At 37.7% G+C, this 20,973-nt stretch overlaps 1 protein-coding gene across 5 annotated transcripts in view; it reads left to right on the top strand.

Annotated features, from left to right (window-relative positions):
* The window catches only part of kdm6a (lysine (K)-specific demethylase 6A), a 243,113-nt gene that overhangs the window by 154,731 nt on the left and 67,409 nt on the right, over positions 1-20,973 (top strand). For 4 of the 5 annotated variants that reach the window (XR_015758897.1, XM_043700863.2, XM_087992814.1 and 1 more), the window contains exons 10-16: positions 7,197-7,323; positions 11,112-11,210; positions 11,332-11,551; positions 15,274-15,408; positions 15,988-16,137; positions 17,321-17,416; positions 19,562-19,669. Coding sequence is in view for 4 of the 5 variants with exons in the window: in XM_043700863.2 (XP_043556798.1) it covers positions 7,197-7,323; positions 11,112-11,210; positions 11,332-11,551; positions 15,274-15,408; positions 15,988-16,137; positions 17,321-17,416; positions 19,562-19,669 (935 nt within the window). In the remaining variant the exon portion in view is untranslated. The remainder of the gene's footprint in view (positions 1-7,196; positions 7,324-11,111; positions 11,211-11,331; positions 11,552-15,273; positions 15,409-15,987; positions 16,138-17,320; positions 17,417-19,561; positions 19,670-20,973) is intronic. The other variant, XM_043700864.2, reaches the window with a different exon arrangement.

Genomic DNA, 20,973 nt, shown 5'->3' with positions numbered 1-20,973 from the left:
CTCTAATTTCTTCCGACAGTCCAAAGATGTGCAGGTTAGGTGGGTTGGCCATGCTAAATTGCCCATGATCTCCAGGGGTACACCGGTTAGGTTGGTTAGCCATGGGAAATGCAGGATTGTCGAGGTAGGGGAGAGGGGTGGGTTTGGATAGAATGTTGTTTGGAGGTCGGTGTGGTCTTGACTGGCCGCACAGCCTGCTTCTTACTTTAGTTCTGCACGTATCACTGTTTTGAGGCGGTTTCAGTGAGTCTTCTCAATGCAGTAGCAAGTTGCATTTATATGGACATAGAAGTCTCAGATATAAGATTTTGTGGAAATGATAATGAGCTGAAACTCACTGCCAAATGATGGAAGTCTAATGAACTGTGGGTGTTAAGTGGGGTGAAGGGCAAGCCAGCAAAGCTCCAATTTGTGCTGGAAATGATTTTATGGTGCTTCAGCATGGTAAAGTCCAGAAGTGTTGAGAAATGCATTTTGACACCAAGTTACACAAGGAGACATTCAGATGCAGGATCAAGATCGTGGTATCTTAGAACTGTGCATATGTAGTGGATAAAAAAATCAAAATATTAACTAAACAATGGCATAATTTCCAGCCTGTTTACGAATGCTGTGAGGCATTCGTAAGATTATAAAAGCTGTATAAATGTAAGTGTGCTTTCACATATGATATTCTGTAAAATTACATTCTTCGTGAATTGAAATCTAGACTGGTTTATGTTTTCTCACTGAATGTTTGATATGCATGTGATAACCCAAAGAATCACTTCAAAACCCTGCATTTCCTACACCATTTTCAGACTTATTTGGACTCCCATTTTGTGAACTGATGACAATTTTTTTTAATCGGCCTAGAGAAGCATCTGTAGCAAATTTACATCTACTATAAATGATTTCTTGGGTCCAGTAACTTCTGTTGCCCTCATATGTAATCTGAACATAGCTTGTTGTCTTGTTACCCAATGTGATCCAAAGTAATATAGGGGTATAACAGCCTATTCTCCTTGTTATATAAATTTCGCAGACCTGTATGTCCAGCATTTTGTTTTATTTCCCGATCTCATTTGCCTTTGCTGTTGTAATCGTCCTCTCCTGGCCCTCCAGTTGGTTCAAAGTCAGGTCAAATTTTGACACTGTGCAGGATAAAGTCGGAATAAAAATAGTTAATTTACTTTATTTGGTAACAAAAGACAATTGAGTGACTAGTAATATTCCCTCAATTTGTAAATCTTATCTTTATAAATGGTACAAAATAAAAGACCTGCACTTGTTCTTATGTTTTTGATTTATGTTCCTGCATTTCATACCCTTAAACTCCCTGAGGGCTATAACTGGTCTCCTTAACAAACCAAGTTGCTCTCCCTAGATCTGTCTCAAAAAAAAATTTCTTAACCTACATCCCAGTCCCTCTTATAAATTGTGGCTTGCTATATATTATCACAACATGGAACTCAAACACCTCTGTTAATCAAAACCAAATGTCCAGAAATGCTCACCTCTCTTTGTAATCTGCTCACAGTATGAGGGAGTGAAAGAGAACTCCTAATCTCCACTATATACAGAAAAATAACAGTTTTGTTTAGTGTTGTGTTCAGAAAATAAATTATTAACAAATTCAAGCCCCCTTTTCTTAACTAATTACTATCTGACCCCAACTCTCTCAAATGCTGCTCTAATAACGCAATTATTAAACCGTACATTAACTTAATCTCAAGTCCCCACAGTCTGTCTTTTCTATTGTCTTCAGTCTTTGTCTGCTGATCACCCTGGATTGCCATCTTTATTGTTACTGCTTTTAAAACTGTACCTTTTGATAGAGAGTGCCGCCTTATTTTCTTTTGAGAGCAAGATGTTAAATTGGCAGTTAGCTGTCGAGCTCTACAGCAGTTGCTCTGCTGTTTGGATGCAGTTGTTCTGAACAATTCTCAAAATGCCCTGGTTTTATACCCCCCAACATCATACCCTGTCATTGGTCTGATGTTGTCAATACAATAAATTCAAACTCAGTTGGATTTTAGTATCCTGGGCATAAATTTAAATTAATTGGTTAAATTTAATTGTTGTCAAAGTAGCAACCAAAATTCCGGTATCCAATTAACAGCCATTTGCTGCATGTGTCTATTTTGGAACAGCCCATCTCTTAGCTGTTCTGTTTTGCAGCTGTACTTGAAATTTACTTTAAAAATTCAGAAAACACTCTCTATCTTAAAGTGAACATACACTCTTTCATCTTTTTAACAATATTTAACCGTATACCCCTTCCAGGGAACTATGGGGACGGCCTGATTATCATCAGATCAGACCTTATTTATGTGCTGTTTAATTCTCTGACAAATTTTCGTTCTTTAAGCATCTTACTTTATTCCAACCTCTCTCCTCTCATTTACAACCCTTGTTCTTGCCTATTTGCTTCTTTTCAGTCATGGGATGTGGGTGTTATTTGCTAAGCCAGCATTTCTTCCTCATCCCTAATTGTCTGAGATAAGATGATGAGCAATCCTCGAGTTGTAGAAATGCTCACAGTACTGTTGAGAAGTGAATTCAAAGATTTTGACCCAACAGGGAAGGAATGGTAAAGCTGTTTAAACTCTGGATGATGTGCAGCTTGGATGGGACCTTGCAGGTGGTTGTCATCCTCTGCTGCCCTGTACTTCTAGGTGGTGGAGATTGCAGCTTTGAAAGGTGCTGTCAAGAGTCTGAGTGAGTTGTTGCAGTGTATCTCGTAGATGCTGCCACTGAGTGTTAGAGGTTAGGGGAGTGAATGTTAAAGTTGGGTGTGTGCTCGTCAAAGCAGGCTGCGATGTCCTGTGGATATCAATTTTTATTTCCTGAGTTGCTGTCAGGCAGGTGAAGAATGTTCCATCATATTCCTGGCTTATTTTGTAGGTAGTGAGCAGGCATTGGAGAGACACAAGGTAATTACTTGCAAGAATTGCTAGCCTCTGAGCTACTCTTGAAGCCACTGTTATGTGCCGGATTCAGTTTTTAGTTTCTAGTCTTTGATGACCCCTCAAGATGTTGATAGGAGGAGCTGATTCAGTACTGGTAATGCCCTGAAAATCGAGGGAAAATGGTTAGAAGGTGGTCATTGCCTGAAACTTAGATTTTGAAAATATGATTGGTACTTAGCCTAAACCTGGACCTTGTTCAGATCTTGCTGCATGTGGACAAGGACTGCTGCAGTATCTGGGGTGTCACGAATGATGGTGAGCATTGTGCAATCATCAATGAACATTCCTACATCTGATCTTGTGATAGAGGGAAGGTCATTGCAGCAGCTGAGGATGGTTGGATCAACAACATGATCCAAGTAACTCCTGCAATGCTGTCTATGGGCTGCAGCAGTCATAATTGGCTGTGTTAGCTGTGATTCCAACCAGCAGAGTGTTTACTTCCTGATTTTCATTGACTAATTTTGCTAGAGCTGTTGGTAGTTGTACTGTTGAATGTTGCCTTCATATCAAGGACAGTCACACTGCTCTCCTCTCTGGAGTTAGCTCTTGTCCATGTTTAAAACAAGACTATAATGAGATTAGGAGCCAAGCGACTCTGGTGGAATTCAGTGGAGCTGAATGTGCTGTCAAGTGCCACTTGCAAAGGAGCAGTCAACAGTCCCTACTATTCCATCTCTTTTCTGACAATGAAGTGCAAACTGATAGGGTGGTAATTGGCCAAGTTGGATTTGTCCTGCTTTTGTTGGACAGGGCATAGCCAGACAAGTTTTGTTTCATGTTGAGTGAATACTAGTGTTGTAGCTGTACTGGAAGGGCTTAACTAAGGGTGTACCTAGCCCTGGAGCACATGGTTCCATTCAATCACTGGAATGTTGTCTGTCAAAACCTTTTCCATATTCAGCATCTTCAGCCTTTTCTTGCTATCAAATTTACACCAATTGAATTGGTTGAAAACTGGCGGCTGTGATTTTTCTAGGTATCTCATCATGGGACAAAGAAGTATCATCCATTTGACACTTCTTGCTGAAGGTGGTTAGAAGCCTTGTATTTTTTCCGTGTTCTGTTGCCATGTAATTGACATTTGGAGAGCTTTCAACTCCATTTGAGTTGTTTAAATGTCCTGCACTATTCAGGACTTTTTATTCTGTAACAGGATGAGGGCATCGCTGGCTAAGCAGCATTTATTGCCCAGAGGGCAGTTGAGCGCCAACAACTTTGTTGTGTGTCTGGAGTCACATGTAGGCCAGACCAGGTGAGGATGGCTGTTTTCTTCCCTAAAAGGCGTTAGTGAACCAGATGAGTTATTCTGACAATTGGCAATGGATTTCTAGTGATTAGATTCTGAATTCCAGATATTTATTGAATTCAAATTCCACCAACTGCCATGAACCCAGGTCCTCAGAACATTACCTGTGTCTCTGGATTAACAGTCCATTGATAATATCACTAGGCTATCACCTCCACAAAGGTTGTGGCGTGGCTGCAGGATTGGTTGTAGGATTGCTTAGCATGTGTTTCTATTGTCTGACATACAAGTCGTCCTGTGTTGCAACTTCATCAAGTTCACACTTCATTTTGAAGATGTTTCTTGCTGCTCTTAGCATGCCTTCTGTACCTTTTGTTGATCCAATGTTAATCTCCCAGCTTGATAGTAATCATAGAATGCAGGATATATCAAAACACAAGCTTATAGATTGTGATTGATTGCAATTCTACAGCTGCTAATGGCACACACCACCTACTGAAGCCCAGTTTTGAGTTGCCAGATCTATTCGATCTCCATTCAGCAAGTTCATAGTGTCACACAATATGATTGAGGGGTATCCTCAATGTAAAAACAAACGTCATCTCCATGAAGACTGTGCAGTGGTTATTCCAAAGAATATGTAATGGATGGGTCCATCAACATCAGGTAGATTGGTGAGGATGAGGGCAAGTAGTTTTTTCCTCCCTCTTGTTGGTTGCTCCAGCACCTGAGTAGCAATGGATTTTATGACTTGGCCAACTCTGTGCTGATGCTATCCTCTTGGTAATGGACTTTGAATTCCCCACAGAGTTGCCATCAGTGCATCCTCCAAATAGTGATCAATGAAAGGGGTACTGCTTCATCCGCTGCAGGGTGAGGAGGATTTGACCTACTGCAGTGCATTTATAGGTGTTGCAGATGTGGCCAGTTTGTGTCAGTGGTGGAGGGAGTGAATGTTGAAGCTGAGATGCCAATTCTAGTGTGCTTTCTTCTTAGATAGCATTGAGTTTCTTGAGCATTGCTTGAGCTGCAGTCATCCAGGCAAGATTACCTAGACTAATACTGGAACGGGTAGGTTGTCTGGTGAGGAAAGAGTGACACGTTCATCTTGTATTGGCTGGTGTATAAAAGCGTACACCATGACTTGTTTCAAGAATACCAGATCCTCAGGAAGATCTACACGTAATACCTGCAGAAATGATGCACCCTCTTCTGAGCAAATGTAGAATTTAGTGTCACTATTTCAAAGTACGTGGTTGAACCATTTCAAAAATAGGTGGTTGAACCATTTCAGACAGAAAAAAAGATTTTTTTTTCTCAGATCTTGAGTCTGAACTGTTTTTGTAGTAATGTGGTGAAACCAATGTTCTTGCATTCGTTTGAGGTAAAGGTAGACTCTTGATGAGCAGTTGGATGAAAATTCACAGAGGGTTGTGGACTGGTGCTGTAGTGGTGTAGTCATGTCAGCCATGCTCTTAATCCATGTCTGAGATGATGGAGAAGCTGAATGTCATCTTTCTGTTCCAAATGTGTATGTTCAGTAACATAGCTGATGATACTTTTTAAAATTTTTGGAGTATTATATTGTTATTTTTCTTTAATTCACCTGTAGTGGTTGGCTCAAAATTCCCTGCAAAGCAAGCACTGCGTGCTCAGTCTAGAACTGTAATAGAATGTATGCTGTAATGTTGAATTCAGAATCAACTTCTTGGTTAAGATTTATCAAGCTGCTTAAAATTTACATGTTGCTCATTTACAAATTTGATTAACTTTTTTTAACGTACAAGTTTTGCTTTTTGTTTTAATGTTGAACATATTTGTACAACTTTTTAAAAAATTATCCAACTTTCATTTCCGATTTTGTCATGCATTGTGTGATCTTATTCCGAATCTTAGACAACATTGTTTCATATTAGCTGATAGCAAATGTGTGCGGTTACTTAATAAATACAAGTAATAGAGCATCTCAGATCCTGGTCAACATCTGACATTTGTCCAAAGAATGCAAAGTGTGTCAACCTAACGACAGCTAAAGGCAAACTTACCCATTTGAAGATTGTTCAAATGGCTGTTCAGCTCTTTATGTCTGCACATATCAACATGCTGTCAAGATCACTATCTCACTCGGGCATGCTGTGTTCCCACCAATCCCATTCTCTAATGTGGCATTGGCAAGGAATGGTAGATGCATAGCCTCTTCAAACCTAGCCACTGAGATTTAAGAGCAAGCAAGTAATTGGCAACAACCAGAGCACTTAAGACACTGGAGAAGAATATTAGCAGTCAGATGAAGCCTATCATACAGAAGGAGACACTCTATTTTGTGACACTGAATTGCATATCAATCGTGTGCAAGATGAAACAATCCTGGGATAAGATTATATAACCTGAGATTTGTTGCTATAAAATCCAACATATACATTTTAAATTACAGAAGCTAAAATCTGTTATAAGTAAGCATCACTTGCCATATATGATTTAATTTATTTGATCTGACTGGAGTTTCCCATTCGATTTAAGAGCACATGCATGTGAACCATAATTGAAAACCTGTGTATTACAATGCAGGCTGAAGTGTTAAGGGAGGGATGATGCACACTATACTTATGACAATAACATTTCATTGCACAATTAATTGAATTCATTTGAGTTTAAATTTTCATTAATTTACAAAGTTTAGTAGATTAAAATTGCATTTATTGTTGCCCTTATCAAGCAGCATACATTTTTTAAGTTGCGTAGTTCAAATAGTGTAATTTTATTATTGTTTCTTCTATATTCTTTTCAAAATAACATTTCTCCATTCAAGAAAGAAATTGATGCATAAAATAATTTGAGCGATGGTATAACAGTGTTTCAAATTACTAATCACTTCTCATCCACCAGAAAATTGTATTGAAATGAAAGCCGAATGAATACTGTTAAAATGTGTAGCAATTGATGTTATGTTTATAACAGAAGTAGGGATATAGTTAGTTAATGTTCATGTATTGCAGGCTGGATGCATCACACAGTGGAGCCACTAGGAGACAAAACAACTAAGGAAAGTCTTGCTATTCAATGTCTCCAGAAATCTCTCGAGGCAGACCCTAACTCTGGTCAGTCTTGGTACTTCCTTGGCAGGTAAGTATAGAGTTAGTTGATCTAATGTTTAGCTTTGAATCAGTTATTTTAAGAGTCTGGTATCCTCAATCTAATTGCACATTTAAAATAAAACACATCTTAAATCCAGTTCAGATGGAATTTTATAATTTTTCCATTTCAGATCCTCTTTGATCTGTGCATTTTCAATATTTTCTGATTTTTATATTGCTATTTTTTTCTTCTATTTCAAATTCCTTTTTGTTCCTTGAATGAATTCAACCAAGATGTTAAGGTCTATTCCTCCTTGAATTTGTAATTCAAACGGCATTAAGTTCATTTGACTGGCAGAAACCAGCTTATGCCATTCGAGATTCTTAAGTGCAGTACTTAATAGAAATTAGCAATGCGTCTATAGAGTAGAATATAGACTATCCTTTATTGTCACGTGTACTCAGGTATGGAAGTACAGGACTACAGTGAAACGTTTACAATGTCACCCCAAATTTAGATTAGATTCCCTACAGTGTGGAAACAGGCCCTTCAGCCCAATAAGTCCTCACCGACCCTCTGAAGAGCAATCCACCCAGACCCATACCCCTACGTTTACTGCTGACTAATGCATCTAACACTACAGGCAATTTAGCATGGCCAATTCACCTAACCTGCCCATCTTTGGACTGTGGGAGGAAACCCACGCAGACACTGGGAGAATGTGCAGACTCCACACAGTCACCCGAGGCTGGAATCGAACCTGGAACCTTGGTGCTGTCAGGCAGCAGTGCTAACCACTGAACCACTGTTCCATTTTGGGTACAAAGTACCTACATACTGATCTCGGGTACAAAATACAGCGATAAAGGGAAAAAGAAACGGGAAAAATAATTACATTGCTTGCAGTTGTTCATAGTGTAGGTTAGGAAAATGAGAACAAAGTTAAAAAGATAAGCATTACAGTCCTTCACTAGGTCTGTGCAGGAAGCTTGCACATGTGTTTCGCCTGGGCTCACAAATCACTGACCACCCGCACCAGTCCCCGGTCCACCAATGGACCAGTTCCGTTCAGGCCCGCTAGCCATCCAACCCATCCATCCTTCCTCCACTGTCCCTGTTCCCCATGAGCCCAGAACAAAAGGAACAGTACAGTACTGTAATCAATAATACTGTTATACCGCAGTTATAAATTGTTTCAGCTTATCATTCTGCAATGATCCTGGGGTTCCTGTGAAATACCATCATCATTTCCACTCTTTGTGGACATTAAATCCTCTTTGGCCACAGTTGTCACTAATGGGCATACCCTTGATAAACTTTTACAAAACTATCTGCTGACAGCCCAAACTTATGGGATTCTTATTTTTCACCCATGTTTATTAGGATTGCCCAAGACAAATCTTTGACCTTATTCTTATCTGGCCTGATTTAGCCATAGCCTTATATGATGTGATGTGACAAAGCCGAATGATATGCCTCGAAGCTGAACAATCTCCACTCAGACTTCAAATGAAAATGGCAACAAATGAAGTAATTTTGGAAAAGTTTGGGTGGAATTGATACCTGTAAAGAATTTAGTGAAATTCTAAAGATAATCATAAGCCTATTGGTGTGAGCAACAAGGAAATGGTGGAATTATCCAAAAATCAGCAAGGCTATTGTATATTTTATATAAAAGTGTATGAAATATACAGTCCAAAAATAAACCATTCAGCCCAGCCAGACCATGCAAGTATTCATGTGCCTCTTCCTGTCACTCTCTGCATCTTTACCCTATGCTGCAGTATAGTCTTGAATTCTCTTGTTAGATTTATGTATCGCCCTTCACTTGAACAATCCTCACCCTTTTATTTGAGATATAGACCAGTACTTGCTGACTCTTTTCTGCAGCAATTAATGACATTACAATGATCTATGTAACTGGGCCATCAAGTCATAGAATCATTGAGATGTACAACATGGAAACAGACCTTCCATCATTTCATTGGTTAGTGAAAAATTATAAAATTGTTTGATTTTAATATAAACTACTTAAGCTTTGCCTTGTTGTGGGTTGTACTGTACCTCCAAGGATAACCAACTGATAGAAGTTTAAGACGACTAGTTGATGTTGGTGCATGTCAGAAGTGACTTCAATCCTGAATATATTGCTAACTCTGGAACTTATTGTATGATTCATGAGTGATATCTCACCTGCAAATACCTGCCATTGGTTGACAATACACTCATTTTCAACCTGAGTACCTTTCCAGATCAGTTTAAAAATAATTTGGACAATTGGGTAATTTCAATCCGTCAAACAGATTTTCTCCTCAAACTTTCAGTTTTTTTTAAATAGCTAACAAGTTAAAGTATTCCAGGGAAAAGGTCAGGAGCATTTTTCTTCATACTGCTGACATTTCTGAGGTTGCTAGCAGCAGTCTCCTGGACATTTATCTTTAATTTATGGAAACTGCAGGAAAATATTAATTTGGAAGAATTGATGCTGGAAATGAGAAATTGATGGAAGCATTCAGCAGGTCTGGCAGGATCTGTGGATGACAAGTAGAGTTAATGTTTTGGGTCCTGTGACCCTCCTTCAGAAAGTGTTCGATAGTTGGCAACCCGACTCCTGAATTGCATTGAATGATGCTGTTTCTGCTTTTTAATTAAAAGGCTATAAGCTTTAGTTTAACAAGTAAGTAATGTAAGTTCAAGCTCGTTCATCTCGTGTTATGGCCATAATAATTTCAGTATGTAAATACTTGCAAGGCAGCTATACAAAATTATTTCCATGCTTTATATAGTGTCATCAAAGTGTTGATTTGACTTGAGAATTTGTTCTAAATAGAAGCAAACATTGCTCACCTCTGCTTAACTTTTTGTTATGTGAAATTGGAATGGATAAAAATATTAATGTACCCAAGTTTGCTGTTGCCTATTTACATTTTAATCTCTACCTACCAAAGACCCTTTCCTGTCAGTACTTTCAGACTGTGCAAATTGGAGGCTCATTGGGTATTTAATTTTATTATATCTCCACTTGCTGTCTCTTCATTGTTGCTCTTAAGAACTGAGAATTGATTACCGACTCCGTTCAGGCTTACAGATTAGGCCAGGAGAAGAATGATCATTTGAATGAAATAATTCTTAGTTCTCTGACTCCAATTCTCCATTGCCCTTCCCCTACATTGGCTATAGTAGTGTAATGGTGATACTGCTGAACTAATAATATATTTTATCTAAAATACAGTGTCCCTGTCTTAAGTTGTGCAACCAAAATGGTTTGGAAATTTGAGTTCATTTTTTAAATGTCAAAGTAACCATGAATTCATTTTTTGAATGTCGCCCATGGTGTTAAGCAGTGAAATAGTTCAAATTATTACGTAAATATGCACGTAAATGTGAATCTTTCTTACCCTGCCTGACCATGTTGTGATATCAGTCTCTCACCCAATTTAGTTGGCTCTTAACTGAAGAGATCCACCAAGCTATTATTTCATCAAACCATTCCTAGATGAAAATATGAGGCAAGTCAAGATGGGCACTGTTGACTTTATCAACAGTGATCGAATTCCCAAGAAACAGTATTTCTAAGAAAATGTTTCATTAAGTATTTTCATTTGTGGAAACAAAGTAGAGGTCATATCTAAAATGAGCCATGTCTTTGTGCATCTGTTACTCCCTATAGCTTGGGTATTACAATATCTTTTTTGTTTCCTCTGCATGCAAAGCTAATCTTGATTGGATCGAAGTGTTTGAGTAGATTGCAATGCATTGAAAGCTGGAGACTTAAATTTGCAAAATAACATTTGATCGTGTATATGTATTCTGAAATATAGTTATCTTTTTTACAGGTGCTATTCAAGCATTGGCAAAGTTCAGGATGCCTTCTTATCATACAGGCATTCCATTGATAAATCAGAAGCGAGCGCTGATACATGGTGTTCAATAGGGTAAGAAATTGCAGATACTTAAAACTAATTGGCAAGAGATTAAACGGGTGCTCTGGAAATATTACTTTATGACCTTACTGCACCTATTCAATCCTGATTGCCACTTTGTTTACTGTTTTAGGGTGTTGTATCAGCAACAGAACCAGCCAATGGATGCTTTACAGGCCTATATCTGTGCTGTTCAGCTAGACCATGGACATGCTGCAGCCTGGATGGACCTAGGAACACTCTATGAATCCTGCAATCAACCTCAGGATGCAATTAAATGTTACATAAATGCAACCAGGAGCAAAAATTGTAGTAATAGTTCTGCACTCACAGCAAGGATAAAGTACTTGCAGGTACAGTGGTTTGGGGTGTGCTATCTAAATATAGTATTCATTTAAAAAATTCAGTGGGTCATTTCTAACCAATATAAAGGATTTACATCTTTGGAGTAGACAACAATTAAATGGTTTGTTATTAACTAAATATATTGCACATAATTAAAGATATTTTTAAAGCTACAGCATGGTTTACATCAGTTACAGACAGAATTCCAAGGAATATAATTTGAATGGGCAATTTAAGCATTGTAAGTAAATTATAACAGATGACCTCAACTGCCATTTTTAAATAAAAAAAACCTTAAATTTAAATCAAATTAGCTTTATGCAGTACTGCATAGCAGGTTATATGAATTACATTGTTAAAATCATATTCAACCTCAGATGGAGGTCTGAAGAAAGCAGTCAGCTGCTTTCCATTGCTTCAGCTCTTTTTTTTTGAAGGGAAAATTACTGAAAGTGTTGTTTAACATTTTTGCCAAAATTACCTGCTATATGGTATCTTAAGTGCAAAGCTCTTGTGGTTTTCTTTAAGTCCTACCTGCCTACACAGTGTTTTACATAAGCCATTAATGCAAGTGACATTGAACACTTCTGTTAAAGCTGCAGTATCTTTCTTTTTGACTTTCATAATTTGAGGACATTTTCAGATCTATTTGATATAACATCTTCAAATGGCCTACAAAATAAAGTGTATTTGGTATTACTTAAGAAGTTATAGAATCACAGGTGTACAGCACGGAACCAGACCCTTCAGTCCAATTCGTCCATGCCAACCAGATATCCTAAATTAATCTAATCTCATTTGCCAGCACTTGACCCATATCTCTCTTAAACCCTTCCTGTTCATATAGCCATCCAGATACCTTTTAAATGTTGTGATTGTACCAGCCTCCACCACTTCCTATGGCAGCTCATTCCATACAGGCACCACTCTGTGTGAAAAGGTTGCCCCTTTGGTCCCTTTTATATCTTTCCCCTCTCATCCTAAACCTGTGCCCTCTAGCTCTGGACTCCTCCACCCCAGGGAAAAGACTTTGTCTATTTATCCTATCCATGCCCCTTATGATTTTATAAATCTCTACAAGGTTACCCCTCAGTCTCTGACGCTCCATGGAAACCAGCACCAGCCTATTCTGTCTTTCCCCATAGCTCAAATCCTCCAATCTTGGCAACATCCTTATAAATCTTTTCTGAACCCTTTCAAGATTCACAACATCCATCCTATAGCAGGGAGACCAGAATTGCTTGCAGTATTCCAAAAGTGACCTAACCAATGTCCTGTACAGCCGCAACATGACCTCCCAACTCCTATATCTAATGCTCTGACCAATAAAGGAAAGCATACCAGTCGCTGCCTTCACTGTTCTATCTACCTATGACTCCACTTTCAAAGACTTATGAACCTGCACTCCAAGATCTGTTTGTTCAGCAACATTCCCCAGGTCCTTACCATTAAGTGTGTCGGTGCTGCCCTGATTTGTCGTTCCAAAATTGTGTTCTTTTCTGAGATAACTGGTTACAACTGGAATGTTAGCTGGAGCTATCTGCTGAATAGAACAGTTCACTAACCAATATCAGAAATTTGTTGGTTATAAGATGAGGATGAGATTGCTTGGATACAATGACTTCTGAAAACATATTCTAAATCTCATTGATCGAGCTAACTGAGTAGTTTAGCAATTCTTCTGGATGGTTGCTGGCAGTTGCAGAACCAGTTGCATACCCCTACATCAGTCAGTTCCTTCACGAACAGAGTGGAGATTGAGAATAGAAACAATAAAATCATTTTACAATTTGCACTCTGTTAATTGGGTTTCAGTTATTGCTACTACTCAAGCTTCACATGCTGCCACTGATCCAGTCAGCTGCTCAACCTTCTCATCTGGCACAGTGTGACGCCAGAAGAAATATCAGCTAAAAAACCGAAATAATTACAGATCCTGGAGATCAGAAACTAAAGCAAAAATTGCTGGAAAATCTTAAGTCTGGTAACATCTGAGGAGAGAAATCAGAGTTAATGTTTTGGGTCAGAACTGATTAAATTCTGACGACGGGTCACTGGACCCAAATCCCAACCCCCCCTCACCCCCACCCCAAATCTTGCTAGTAAGATACTGTTGTTCCTTCTGAACTGAGCTAACTCTGTACGGAACAAACTTAGGATATTCTATCCTGCATGCCATAGTAAAGCACCAAACAATGCTTTTACCATTAAATCACATTGCACTTAATAGTGATCTGCTGTTCATAATTGTATATCATAATGTATTTGACACTAAATGATTTTGAATTGTGTCATTACAACTTTTTTTCTGAGTAATAGGTGTATCTTAACTGCCTTCAAAAACACAACTGCTAAATATTGTTTATTTTGAATGCGTCAAAGAATAATGGAAAATTTGCAGCATACTGAAAAGCCATTTGACTCACTGTTCGGCAAAATTAATACTTCTATCCTGTTTCTTCCCTATCTTTCTCTGCTTCAAATGTTTTGCTTACATTTTTTTTAAAAAAAGTGAACGTTTTGTTTTAACGATGTTAGTGAATCCTATTCTGTGTGGTTGTGTGTAAATTACTTTTTCCCTAACCCACTCATTCTGTAGCTATTTTAACTTGGAAATTTTCTTTTGTTATCGCCTGAAAATTTTCTCTTTTCTCTCCCTCTCCCGTTAAAAATTGCATCTAGAGTCTTATAACCAGCTTTTTGTCCCTGTATTTTCTACTAAGGTAACGTCCTATTTATAATGTATCAACAAAGGCTACGTTCTCCTGTTAGGTTTAAGCATTTTGATACAAGATATTACTGCTGAGAGTGTAAAATATATTAAGTGTAAATATCCAAGAAAAGCACCTAGTCATAGGCCAGCAGCTCTTTGGAAAAACAAACACTTGCACTTGTTAGTAATTTAATTTTGGCCCTTATTGAAATCATTTTTTGACTCTCTCCACTTTCTTGTACTGTTTTGAATCTATATCCCATGATACTTTTTGTTTTTCAGTTTCTCTTCACTTTTTTTCTCTGCACATTCGCTCAAACTCCTTGAATCTATTCGGTGTTCTTTAGTCTGAGTAGTACAATTTGGATCACTTACTTGACTGCAGTTCAGCTATTGTGATTTCAGCTCTAAAGCGTGAGTAGGATGTGAGAAACATATAATTGGGATTTCTACTCTTGTCAGTGCTTGCTTCACTTTTTTTTTGGTTACATGGAAATGCATTAGGATTTGTTTAGCATTTTAAGTAGATTGGTGTTTTAAAAATATGAAATCTACTTAAGTCAACTAAAAGGAAACTGCAGCTTTGAAAGACTTTTAATTGTACATTTAGTTTAATATTAAATTCAAGTAGAATTGAACAGGAGGATATGACAAAGATACTAATGACACTGTCCATCCCTGGAGGATTTATTCACTATAATGTACCTTTATTACTAGGAGAAAATTGTTGCATTTTAAATTCTAAATCATATTTGTATAAAATATATTGTATAATAGTTAACATTAGTTTTGTTCTGATTTTAACTGATTTATTTTCACTGCACACAATGGAAAATAACAAATTAAACATGAGAAATTTGCTCAGACTTCACACAAATGTGTTCTATCACAAGTTTAACTGCAATTTTAGTATGATCATAAAGCCACAAATGTTACATGATTGTTGAGCAATTAGGTGGTTTGTATGACTGATCAGTTAGCTTTCATTTACATAATCGCATCACATACTTTTTACAGGCCCAGTTGTGCAACCTTCCACAAGGTAGCCTACAAAGTAAAACCAAAATGCTTCCCAGTATTGAGGAGGCATGGAGCCTACCAATCCCAGCAGAACTTACCTCCAGGCAGGGTGCCATGAATTCAGCTCAGCAGGTGAAAATTATTTGTACCTCAATTGTACTTAAGCATTTTAGCTTTATAGTTTTAAAGGTACTTTTTTAGTGGCTAATACATTTACACACATGCACACCAAATAGTAACTACGCAAAACTCATCACTGGTAGGATTTGAAGAAATATGTTCATGGAATTACAACTATTTGGGGCATTGAGATTATCTACCAAAATATTTTAAAAGATCCTCGAGCTGTTGAGATCAAAACTGGTGATTTCTCAAGCTGTTGCAAAGTAAATGTTGAACCATCCAATTTTATGCAATACCTGTACTTTGCACTATTTGTACATAAAGCTGTGTTGATAGTTAACTACTACAACGATTGCCCAGATCTGCTCTGACTTTTTTTTTCCTTGGTACTCAACTCTGACAAAAATGAAAATAAATTTTAGTCAAAATAACACTTAGTCATTGTTCAGCTGGTGAAAAATATATCCTATGATTACTGCTGCACAAATGCACGCCAATGGGGAATCAAAAGCAGAAAGGAAAAAAATTGAAAGTACATGGGTGTGTTTCCTAAATAATTTTATTCCAATGCTCTTCTTTTGTATGTAGGCTTGTAAACTTCACCATCACAGTAATGAACCATTAGTAGGCCTCAGTCAGCAGCCACAGCAGTCCTTACCACTACACATGGTTCCTTCTAACCAAGTAGATGATCTCTCCAGTTCTGCTAAAAGGAAAAGGATGTCCAGTCCTACTAAGGTAGTAATTCGACTTGGTTCTGTTTTAGTCCTTTAAGGACAGCAAGATTCTCTTAGCATTCAAATGAAAGGGGAACTAGAAGAAAATTTGAGCTTTTGAAATAAATGCTTTTGAATAAGTAAATGTTGAGAGATTTAAAACAGCCAATATTACATATATTGAATGTAAAATGTACTCTGAATGTGAAATATGTACCTTTTGTGGATGTTTTTAAGAATAGTTCTGTATGCTACGTGTATTGTGAAAACGTTTTTTTTTACAAGAATTGGCAAAATGGCCTCTATGATGAAAGGATCTTGCACTTCCATTTAAGACAATTTAAAATAATTTGAAAAATTTATGACCTGTTGATATAAAGCACATTTTTTCCTAATGGTAGAGAAAGCAAAGAAAGATGTGGCTTAGGGCTACAGAAGGTAAGGACCTTGGAATCTTTGCTTAGTGGGTGTGGGAAGGGAAGAATGTGTCAGAGATCGCTGAATAGAAAGATTCCGTTATTATGACAGAGCCCATAAGCATCCCAATCACTTATTTTTTGGGTGGTGGAGAGGTGGTGGATTTAAAGGATTGCTTGTAGTGAAGGGATTATTGGGGTTATTTTACATTGCAAGGTGTTGCTGGAATAATGAGCAGAGAAGGATATGGCCTAACTGGTATTTGACGTGGCCTGATCAAGTCTAGACGAAACCAGTTATGTATCAGATGATTGAATTCGTAACCTTTGGATTTGAACAAGTGAAAGCAAAGTGTACCAAGAGGATGAACTAGGGAGGAAGAAAATAAGGGCTTAGATAGTGATAGGGGCAACAAAATGGTGCTGAGGGTGTGATTGAGAAGATACATAGCTGCAAATTTTAACAAGTAGAAGGCCAAAAGTAGGAGTGGTATTTGGAAGTGAGATAAGTCTTCTAATGAATTGTTATAAAATAGTGTCTTGTTTGTTGGCAAATCTATGTAGACAATATATCCAATAATTTATGCAATCTGGCCTTCAAAGTTTGTTCAGGGTTTCCAATATATCTCTTCAGTATAAAATTTTAGACTTGTTGTTGAAAACTCCCTTATTTAGTCCAGTTGTTTTCCGTACTTAGCTTTTATAAGTGCTGTGTTCAATGTTTGGTGCAGAATTGTAACTGCAATTAAATTGGAAATCAGAATTGTTCATTGATTTTTCTATTTTCAGCTAAATGCTCCAGATGTCTGGTCAGGTGGTCACACACCACACCATCCAGTGCAGCAACAGGTTCCATCATGGTACCTGACGTCTCAAAAATTACAGGTAAGTGGCTTTATTATAATATTTTAATTGTATAGTGATTTTAAATGTTTCCATGTTTCCATAAATTTATCAAATAGCATGTACACCAGTGCAGAGACTGATCCTACCATGAACACTCAGCTCCAGATCATCTTATAGACTTAGCTCAGGCACGTTCAGAAAAGCTGATTTCAAAAGTAACTTGATATCAAAGTAATATTTGATTAAGTTTTTAACTATGCTTTCACAGATGCTCTGGGCTTCACTTGTAAGGCCATTCCCAATTGTCATTGAACCAACTTCTTGAGCTCATCCAAGTGGCTTACAAGTTAATCTCAGAGGCCAGATGAGTCGCAACCTTATTGCGAGTCGAGTCACATTTAGGCAATATTATCTTTACTCAGTGATATTAGTGAGCCAGATGGATGTTTATCCTAATCGGGTAGTTTCAACAATGTAAACCCTAAATAAGAATTCTCAGTGACTTAATTGCTTACCTAACTTTGTATCATCTTGATGAACACATTACACTTGGTCTCTTTATTTAAGTCACAGATACAGAATCTAAATAACTGAGGTCCCAGCACTGATCCTTGCAGCATTCCAGCAATAACATCTTTGACCTGATAATGGTGGTCCTATTCCTCCCTGTTTTCTGAAGTATAACAGACTTCTCCCCACTCCACCCCTCTATGCCAAGTGTAAAAACCTTTCATTTAACACTTTATCAAAAGTCTTTTGAAAATTCAAGGATACTGTATCCATTGCTGGCTCAAGTACCTGTTCTCTGTCTCAATGCATTTTATGAACAGAAACATTTTGCTTATTTGACTTATCTAACATGTAGAAATGAAATCTGTAATCCTCTTATTTCTTGATTAATTCTCAAGTCTAACCATAACATGCTGTTGGAAACTTGTGAATCACTCCCACCAGTGATTATTTCTTATCACAGCTTGCGTGATTCTACTTCCTGCTATTCTGAATCTGGATTTTTTTATTTTCTCTTCTGACCTTGAAGCATGTTTTGTTATTGGGGGTCTGTCTTCCATTTTGTATAAAATTTAAAACTTCAGGTGACCTGGAATATTTAGCTCTCAGTGTTGGTCTCTATACAGTCATATTTTTTTTAGTAATGGCAGTTCGTCCCACTTCTATTCACTTGGACCATTTCTCTTTAGTTTGAAGACCAATCTACAATCTAGTTGTAAAATTGTTCCCTGTCCAATTGCAGCGCAACCCATTTGAGACCAAAGCACCACCTTTCCCCTGTGCTGCTGCCATGAATGGAAGCTTGTGTATCCCACACATTCTTTAAACCATACATTTAGTCTTTGACATGTTTGACCTTAAGCCAGTTTGTTTGTGGCACAGGTTGTGAGTTAGATTTGAAAACACAAGGCTTTTGTCAGATCACGTTTGGAATCTGTTTTGGGCCCTGAATCTAAAGAAGGATGTGCTGGCATTGGAGGGGGCTCAGAGGAGGTTAATGAGAATAATCCTAGGGATAAAGAGCTAGTCATGTGGAGCAGTTGAGGACTCTGGATCTGTACTTGATGGCGTCTCAAAGGATGAGGGCAGATCTGATTGATTCTTTCAGAATACTGAGAGGCCTGAATAGAGTGGTATGAAAGTGCTGCTGTTGGACTGGGGTAGACATTGTTAGAAGTTGCATGACATCAGGTTACAGTCCAACAGGTTTATTTGAAATTACAAGCTTTCAGAATGCTACTCCTTCGTCAGACCAAAAGGCTTTTCCCAGAAAGGCAGAGGAAGACCAGTGGAGCTTCTCACTCAGCAGACTTCACCCTAACTGAATGTCAAACATTATCCAAAGCAAAAGCTAGCCCTTAACAACCAAAAACCCAGGCATGTGTTTTCCAGTAAATTAGTCCAAGCATTTAGCTTAAGCGATCAGACTTTCAAGAAGTGTCTTTCAAAATAATGTTCCAATGTGTCCTTTCAGTTGGTCCAGGTATAACCTCAGACTTTTGAAATGAACTCACTATCCGATATCCTTTAAACCTTAAACCTAAAACAAAAGTAATGAAGTTTCTTCACAACAGTATCAATAAATAAATATCAGTAGTTTACTTAGTCAACATAAAACAGAATCATGTTTGAGTCTCGGTCTTCCAGTGTTTCTAAGCACTATAAATTTTCCAGTTTTTGGAACAGTTGCGTGCAAATAGAAAGAACCTGAATCAGCTTCAGCTTCAAATGCTGGAACAGCTTGAGGGACAGTTTGCCTTGATGCGACAGCACCAGCAGCAGGTAAGAGCATATACTACTCTTTGGGAAAGGGATTTATATGATCTTGTGCATAGAACTGTTTTATTAATGCTGGTCAAAAAATGCTTAAATGCTGATCTAGTCAAAAGACCATTTGGATCTCCAAAGTAGGTTTATTATTCTAATGTTAACCTTTGACAAAATTTAAATGAGAGCATCAAGTTTGCTTACTTCCTATTACTTTCATTCTTTGTCATGGTTTTGTGTTTTAACTTTCTTAAAACACCTATTGTAAACGCAAGATAGCAACTTCATGACTGCTGTTAGTACCATGTGCTCGTTAGAATAGAAATAACAGGATCTATCAGATGAGTATGTGCTGAGGTGGTGGTAGGAAAGGGACAGTTTCAGATTTCTGGGTGGTGGGACCAATACAAGCTGGGGGAGGTTGCAGCTGGGCAGGACTGGAACTAACTGGAGTATTTTGAATAAAAGGGCAGGGGGTTATGAAATTGTATAGGGAGACAGAATAGGGGAATCCAGGGCAAAAGCAAAAGAGAAAATGGGAAACGAAAAATGAAAGAAAGAGATTTTGAGAGCAAGAATCAAGCAAGGTCACATTGTAAAATAACAGGGCTAAGAATGTGAAAAAGACCAACCTTAAAGGCCTTGGGTCTTGATGTGTGGTGCATTCACAATAAAGTGGATAAATTAATTGTGTGCAAATGCATTATAAACTGGTATGATATAGTTGGAATTACAGCGACATGGTTGCATAGTGACCAGGGATGGAAACTGAATATCCAGGAATATTCAGTTTTAGGAAGGACAGACAAAGGGCAAGTAGCATTGCTGGTTAAAGAGAAAATTAATGCGAGAAGAATATTAGCTTCACTGAAACAGAATCTGTAGGGTACAGGCATAGACTGTTAAGTTTTTAAAGCTGCCATGGTTATGTCAAAAGTTGGTATTAATAAGAAATGGCCAAAAGTATATGAACTGTTCCCTCTTCTGCTTTTTCACCAGTCTTTTCAGCTTCTAGGTTTTTATTTTGTTACTGAATAATTGTATTTGATATAGGTTAAAAATTCCTCCCATTTTGCCGTAAAAATATGGTTACATTACACAATGGATGTGCTTTAACTAAAAGAATATTGCCAACAGTTCTTGAGAACACGTGCTGAACTAATTTGCGCAGTTCGAGGGACTTAATCCATAGTGCCTAATTACAACTTCTGACTGTTTAGTTTTTCAAAAAGTGCTTTTAATATTCTTAATGTCAATGGTTAATGTGTATTTCTTTTCAAAAAAATGATGTTTGTTCGCTTCCTTCCCATCCTCATTTT

The sequence above is a fragment of the Chiloscyllium plagiosum genome, unplaced genomic scaffold (genome assembly GCF_037043375.1).
Source record: "Chiloscyllium plagiosum isolate Xiang-an unplaced genomic scaffold, Cpla_swu_hap1 HiC_scaffold_12, whole genome shotgun sequence".
Lineage (NCBI taxonomy): Eukaryota > Metazoa > Chordata > Chondrichthyes > Orectolobiformes > Hemiscylliidae > Chiloscyllium > Chiloscyllium plagiosum.
The sequence above is the reverse complement of the archived record's forward strand: the minus strand, read 5'-3'. Positions and strand labels throughout refer to the sequence as shown.